Source organism: Spinacia oleracea, chromosome 6, assembly GCF_020520425.1.
Source record: "Spinacia oleracea cultivar Varoflay chromosome 6, BTI_SOV_V1, whole genome shotgun sequence".
NCBI lineage: Eukaryota > Viridiplantae > Streptophyta > Magnoliopsida > Caryophyllales > Amaranthaceae > Spinacia > Spinacia oleracea.
In genome coordinates, this window is record NC_079492.1 from 8,566,847 (window position 1) to 8,575,017 (window position 8,171).

Below are 8,171 nucleotides of genomic sequence, written 5' to 3' on the forward strand. Positions count from 1 at the left end.
CCCTTTATGTCACGATAACCGGGTTTTGTCAGTTTTTCTCATTGTTGTTAAAAACTGAATGGCGACTCCTATATTACTAGTCAATTGGGTGTATACTCACAGGAAATCCAATTACACTTGATTTGACAAAAAGAAACGTCACACCCACGAGGGACAAGGTCACGCATTAGCCTCGTGCTTTTTCGACCCCCTCACAGTGGCGACTCCACTGGGGATAGTGAAGGAAATACTCGTGCTTGTAGGTAATCAAAATAGCCGAAGGGTGAAACTATCCTACCCCGCGTTTATTTCCCCATCAAGTTGGGACGACCTGAAAATCAGCATATTAATGTGAATGGGCAGAACCGCATAACGAATCTCGGCTCCCTCGGGAGTTGGGACTAAGGATACCTTTTTTCGCCAATAGGGGGGTGCATATGCCGCGCATGTTGCCCACTCGGTACTTGTGCAGGTAGTACACCTATCCCGAACCAATCGCTCGCCCATTAGGTCCCTCTCGCCTGCATGCCCCCTTGGCTTGCACTTGCGGGTTGGCCTCTTGAGCGAAATTCGTCTGATGAAGACACTACCTCGACCGGGGTATGTGTTGGATCTACGATAGAAGCGGTACCAACCCAGGCGCAAATACTACCCATAGAAGCCTATCATAAACTACGTGACATATTTAATTTTCAAATCCATGTTTGTAATGTAGTTATGTGTAGCGAACTATGTGACTATGTTATGATTGTGCGTACGAATAATGCTAGACAAATAATGCTAGAAAACTAACGACCTTAAAAACTGCCCAAACATTCATAAACCAATTGGCCAAAGAGTTATACCGAAACTCGTGTTCCGCAAGCCCGAACGATCGCCACAAAAACAAGCGACGCTCGGGATGGCCTGTAACGAATCCCACAAACGCTGCACAACGCGTAAAGGACGTTATTAGGCAAGCACGCAAAATTAAGTCGCATAAAACAAAAGAATATACGCGAACAGAAAATAAGTAACAGTCAGGGACGCATTTTCAACGCCCCTGGCTGGGCGCCAATATTTCTCACGCCCACTGCTGGGCGCTGAAGTTGCTGCCTGGCCTTTGGTCAGGCACAGCAGCCTCGGTGCCCGCGCATAAAAAAATATACGTAGCAAAAAAAAAACTTTTTGTAAAAACAATTGCTACGAGGGCGTATGAAAAAGCACTCGATTCTAAAAGCGACTTGTAAAAAATAAACAACTATTTGTGTCGTTGTTAGGCCTCCTACGACGACGATGTTCGGCACCAAAGCCGAGCATGCTAATTCACTAGTAGAAAAAACCCTTATTGCAGCGGGCTTTTAGACCCCTGTTGCAGCGTACATCGTATGCTGCAACTGGGGGGCCTGCAACAAGTCTGAACTTGTTGCAGCGTACAAGTTCGCTGCAAAAAGTGATTTGTTGCAGCGGGCTTTTAGATGTACGCTGCAACAAGTGCCAAAAAATTGGCAAAAATTTGGACTTGTTGCAGCGTACATATATATGTACGCTGCAAAAAGTTGCTTTTTGCAGCGTACATTTATTTGTACGCTGCAACAAGTCTGAATTTTTGCGAAATTTTTTTCCCTTGTTGCAGCGTACAATATATATGTACGCTGCAACAAAGCACTTTTGGCGGGAAAATTCTAATTTTGTTTAGGGATACCTAGAGTGCCTTGCACCAAATATAGAAACCTGTCAAAACAATAATAGAATAACGCAACCTGTATAACAAATATAAAAACAACAACTGGAGTTTTGTATACTATATATCCCAAAACCAAATTAAGTGCACATATTACATTTATATATATGTTCCAATTTCAACATAAACATACATTTTAATATAAAATTTATTCTATAACAACTAAACCAACTCGATCATGCGCGCTAAAGCCAATAATAAATACTTGCTGGTAAAAAACTTGGCCCATTGCTCACGAACCACATCAAATTCCTCGCATAAGGCGCAATCCTCGGAGTGTAGACCTTTACAAAAACAGAAATTTAAATTAAACATTAGATTAAATACAAATTAAATATCACATTTTAACATTCAAGAAACTAATGACAATGTCCTAATAGTCTAAAATGAGTCCTTAGGTTCTTTAGTTCAAAGTTAGGAGCGAAAATGTCATTTTAGCCTAAATATGACCTATAATGACCCAATGAGCCTATAGGTGCATAAATAGATTGGAACGAGTCTTAGATCGTTAAAATTATGCATATTAAACATGTAATAAGTTTTAAATGAGTCCTTAGGTTCTTTATTTTAAAGTTGGGAGCGAAAATGCCTTATTTTAGCCTAGATATGACCTATAACGATCAAACAAGCATTAAATGGGTATAAGTAGATTAGAATAAGTCCTAGAAACTCAAAACTAAGCTTATTAATCATATAATAATTTAAAAATGAGTCCTTAGGTTCTTAAGTTCAAAGTTGGGAGCGAAAATGTCATTTTAGCCTAAATATGACCTAAAACGACACAATGAGCCTTAAATGGGCATAAATGGATTGGAATGAGTCCTAGAAAGTTAAAACTAGAATATAAAACATTTAGTAGGTTTAAAATGAGTCCTTAGGTTCTTTAGTTCATAGTTGGGAGCGAAAATGTCATTTTAGCCTAAATATGACCTACAACGACCTAATGAGCCTTAAAGGTGCATAAATAGATTGGAACGAGTCTTATGAAGTTAAAATTATGCATATTAAACATGTATTAAGTTTAAAATGAGTGCTTAGGTTCTTTATTTTAAAGTTAGGAGCGAAAATGCCTCATTTTAGCCTAAATATGACCTATAACTATCAAACAAGCATTAAATGTGCATAAATAGATTAGAATAAGTCTTAGAAACTTAAAACTAAGCATATTAATCATATAATAAGTTTAAAATGAGTCATTAGGTTCTTAAGTTCAAAGTTGGGAGCGAAAATGGCACTTTAGCCTAAATATGACCTACAACGACCTAATGAGCCTTAAAGGTGCATAAATAGATTGGAACGAGTCTTATAAAGTTAAAATTATGCATATTAAACATGTATTAAGTTTAAAATGAGTGCTTAGGTTCTTTATTTTAAAGTTGGGAGCGAAAATGCCTCATTTTAGCCTAAATATGACCTATAACGATAAAACAAACATTAAATGTGCATAAATAGATTAAAATAAGTCTTAGAAACTTAAAACTAAGCATATTTATCATATAATAAGTTTAAAATGAGTCATTAGGTTCTTAAGTTCAAAGTTGGGAGCGAAAATGTCATTTTAGCCTAAATATGATCTATAACGACACAATGAGCCTTAAATGTGCATAAATGGATTGGAATGAGTCCTAGAAAGTTAAAAATAAGCATATAAAACATTTAGTAAGTTTAAAATGAGTCCTTAGGTTCTTTGGTTCATAGTTGGGAGAGAAAATGTCATTTTAGCCTAAATATGTCCTATAACGACCAAACAAGCCTTAAATGTGTATAAGTAGTTAGAATAAGTCTTAGAAACTTAAAACTAAGCATATTAAACATGTAATAAGTTTAAAATAAGTCCTTAGGTTCTTTATTTTAAAGTTGGGAGCGAAAATACCTTATTTTATCCTAAATATGACCTACAACGATAAAACAAGCATTAAATGTGCATAAATAGATTATAATAAGTCTAAGAAACTTAAAACTAAGCATATTTATCATATAATAAGTTTAAAATGAGCTATTAGGTTCTTAAGTTCAAAGTTGGGAGCGAAAATGTCATTTTAGCCTGGGGTTGGATAATTTTAAACACATACTAATTCCAAAATATGCTAAACCAAATAGATTGGATTAAGTCTTGGAAAGTTGAAACTAATCATATGAATCATGTATTTAAGTTTGACATGAGTTTTTAGGTTCGTTAGTTCAAAGTTGGGAACGAAAGTGACATTTTAGCCTATATATGACCTATAACGGCAAAAGAAGTCTCGAATGTGCAGAGATAGATTGGAACGAGTGTTGGAAATTTAAAACTAATCATATTAATCATGTAATAAGTTTGAAATGAATCCTTAGGTTATCTAGTTATGAATTGGGAGCGAAAATGACTTATTTTAGCCTAACTATGACCTATAACGACCAAAGTCTCAAATGTGCATACATAGATTAGAATGAGTTTTATAAAGTTAATACTATGCATATTAATCATGTAATAAGAATAATGAGTCATTAGGTTCGTTAGTTCAAAGTTGGGAGCGAAAAATGTCATTTTAGCCTAATTATGACCTATAATGGCCAAACAAGTCTCAAATGTGCATAAATAGATTGGATTGAGTCTTGGAAAGTTAAAGCTAATCATATAAATCATATAGTAAGTTTGAAATGAGTTCTTAGGTTCATTAGTTCAAAGTTGGGAGCGAAAATGTCATTTTAGCCTAAATATGACCTATATAGCCAAACAAGTCTCAAATGTACATAAATAGATTGGATTGAGTCTTGGAAAGTTACAACTAATCATATGCCTATTTCCACCCAAATCCAAGAACAACCTATGCCTATTTCCAAAAAAGAAAAAGGGAGGGAAAGAAAAAGAAAGATAATACAAGAGCATGTTAAAGACCAAAAAATAAAAACAAGTAGAAACTTAGCCGATTTTCATATTAGCTTTATGACTTATTTTTTCCCCACATGGAATCCTTCTTCAGCTAATTCCATTAATTAATTAAATGAGAAAACAAATTAAATAATTAACCAACACCAAAGTACATGCAAGAAACAAAATTAGATGTCTTACTTTTTTCCTCAACCGGCTTTTCCTTGCTGCCTCACGGTTCTGAGCAAGCCTTCGTAGAGTCTATAATAATAAATCTTTAAAGATGTTACAAAAATGAAGCTACAAGATGTCAAATAGCATGAAAAGAGAAGAGTGAACAACTTCTAACCTTATGATCAGTCTACTTCGATCTGTCACTCGAATGATAATGACATTGCTTCTGCCCCCACCGTCTCTGAGCTTCCATCGTCACGAAATACAACCAGGCCTTTATTGAGTTTGTCGTCCCAAGATTCAAGTTCAGCCTCTCTCCAAATGCTAGCTCCATTCCCTGAAACTGCCAAAATGCTAGCTCCTACAAATGGCTGCCCCCAACTAGGTGACACATACTTCTTCAGGGAAGACAGGGACATTAGTGTTCCTGTAGCAGATAACAATACAATATTTAGGTAAGATAACAGCTGGAATTACCAAAATGGCCTGCAATACATATATATGGGGATTTTGAACTACATATTGGAAATCTACAAGTAAAGAATCTGGAAACAGATGCAGAGATTGTACTTTTATATCACAAAAGAAGATTAGTACGTAAACCTGGAAAATCTAGATTGGTCAAATAGACAAAACAAATCACTGATGACTGAAATAAGACACTAAAACAAGAATAAACAGAGGTTTACATTATTATCTTGGTCGATTATACGAAATGCTTTCATTAATTCTTCCTTAGTGTCTCTTTCTCCGATTTTAGCAGTCATCATGTGACAAAATTCATCTAAATCAATGGCACCACTTCCATCCTTGTCAACATCCGCAATCATTTGATTGATTTGCTGAAATAACACAAAAAGTCAAGCACAGTAGCTGTTATAACAAACCGCGGTCCCCTTAATCAATTACCTTTCCCTTCCTTTATTGCAACCAGAGCAAAAATGGTGAGTAAATATAATCTATAAAAAGGATACCTTAAAATAAATTTCAGGTGGCCCATATATGATATATGGGAACTGGGAGAGAGGCTGGATGTACTGTAGTTTGTCGCTGACATAATTAAATAAGCTCAGAGAAAGGGGCTGGCACTAGCAGTTACTGCACTCAAGATAGTTTCAGGAGGTGGCCTAAAAACTTAAATGATGCATTTGAATCTCAAGTAAAACATGAACATTTTATAAGAGTATAATCATCTATGTTACTTGGACATGGGTACGAGTGTCGAGTACAAGTGTACATGTCCAAGTGCCAGGGCAAGATAGGTGTCATAAAATTAAACACGGGGATGGGGACATGACATAACAAGTATAAGAAACATATCCTCACTCTAAAATACCTTTTCTTTTTCAGATCCGGTTGTAATTGTAGATACATAAATACACAACACAATTCAGGTTGACTTGTTTGCTAATTCTTGTATGAATTCTCATTTCAAGCTCATTTGTGAGTATACATATGCACAACTTTCTCTTCATTATCCCTCTCTTGTTTTATTTTTCTAATTTTCTCTATGAATATGTGGTTCGAGATGGTTGAGCCGTTGAGGTATTATGAGACTCTGGGTAAATATTGAAGTGTCAGTTAAGGAGGCCACACCCTTGTCTGAGTGTCTTAGAACCCAGAGAAGAAAAAGAATAGTGGAAGGAACATAGGTTATCTTTTTGCAAGTATTCAGAGAAGAAATATTTCAATCGTAATCAACAAAAAACCAACAAAATGACAGATTTTATACCTCTTCGGTCATCTCAAAACCCAGAGCCCTGCAACGATGCAGTTTTAGGTCAGGTAACTGTGTTAAGTGTGTAGTGGTATATCAAAACCTTAGGATTTACAAAGAATAATACCTCATAGCAACATTCAACTCCTTAGCATCAATAGTTCCTGAAAATAACAATTTGAATCAAACAGGCGAGATTGCGAGAACAAACTAAATGGTTTGACATATAAAATTCGAAACACTAAACAGATTCAAAACCTGAGCCATCAGTGTCAAACAGTTCAAAAGCTTCCTTTATCTCTTGCCTCTTCTGTTGAGTGAGACCATGATGACGCCCACGTGGCTTATCTTTCCTCACCGTCCTAGCACTTGACTGATAGTATTTACCAAATCAAGAAAATCAAAGTCAACAAAATTCACTAGAAAAATACACACCAACATCTAACAGATATTTCACTACTTAGAGCACACTATTGCCCGGTGTCTCAGTTCCTATCCAAACAGTTCGAACTCAAGACGGTCTAATAACTCAATTAATTCTTACACACTAACAGGAAACTAACCAGCTATATATCGTGCCAGTAAGAATAGAAACAGATACATAAACAAAACACAAATAAAGCAGAACCATAGTAAAAGCATATACTAAATAGAAAACCATCAAAGTGATATAGTAATTCATAGGGTACCAAATATTATCCACTTTAGGGTTGACATTCACCCCCCCCCCCCCCCCCCCAAAAAAAAAAATTAGAAAAACTGATGGATACATAACCATTCGTGCAAACAACAGAACTAGCAGAGTAGCAGGTAAAGGTGACTGAAAGATGGAAAATTTTTACGTTCTCAAATCATCATCATGTCCTCGCAAGATCCTATGCGTCAATTCTCAAACTTAAACACCACATTGAGCTCAATTCAAGAAATATTCTGAGAAACTCAACTCTTCTAAAACACACCAATGGCCTGAAAATTCACCTTCCTTCTCCTTTGTCGATTGAACCAGCATGACTTATCAAGTTCATTGTTTTCTTTTCTAACTGAGGGTTTGAAACAGTCTCTATTGTTGCAGGTTAAGAGTGTCTTCAGTTCGGCCCTAACTTACCGGTCTCTGGGGGATTCTCTTCCGAAACATTAGGGTAATTCGATGTTCATAGTGGCACTAGCAAGCCTAAATTATTAACACATATACACCTATTGACTCCCAATTTCAATAAATCTTGTTTCTCCATGATACACGAATTGAGATAAACTTTTCCTGCAATTGATTTATCCACAAGTAATGATCCTACCCAGTAACATAGCTTCTACATTTTCAACTTACCATCATCGATTTTTACCAACTACCCCCAACACCAATAGTAATAACACAGTGGAGCTCAATTATCTTCAATTTTGGTGGCTAATCATCTTTCTAATTATCTGGGTATTTCCCCCCTAATTATATTCAAACTTTAACCTAATTCAACAACCATGATTTCTACAACCCCAGACCCTAAAGTCTCGTTTTTTATTCTAATTTATGGGAAATTGAATTTAATTGAATTAATGAATTAAACTTGTTGCTTGAATTTCTGTATAGAAATCTGATTCACTACATAAAGATTGATCAAGCAAATTCGCCCCCAAACAACAACAAAAATTGAGATTGATGACAGAAATTGAAAGAGGCAAGAAATCAAGAATTGACTGAAAGCAAACCCTAAAAATACGAAATTAGGGGGAGATGA

The 8,171-nt window shown here is 35.8% G+C and overlaps 1 protein-coding gene across 1 annotated transcript; it reads right to left on the reverse strand.

Annotated features, from left to right (window-relative positions):
- Positions 1–1,873: 1,873 nt before the first annotated feature.
- On the reverse strand, positions 1,874–6,832 carry LOC110784691 (caltractin-like; the record flags this gene model as incomplete). The annotated part of the gene is made up of 7 exons (XM_056831875.1): positions 1,874–1,986; positions 4,752–4,811; positions 4,900–5,151; positions 5,414–5,566; positions 6,457–6,484; positions 6,569–6,605; positions 6,700–6,832. Coding segments are annotated over 5 exons (360 nt in total), but the record flags the coding sequence as incomplete, so codon positions are not given.
- Between the last annotated feature and the right edge of the window lie 1,339 nt (positions 6,833–8,171).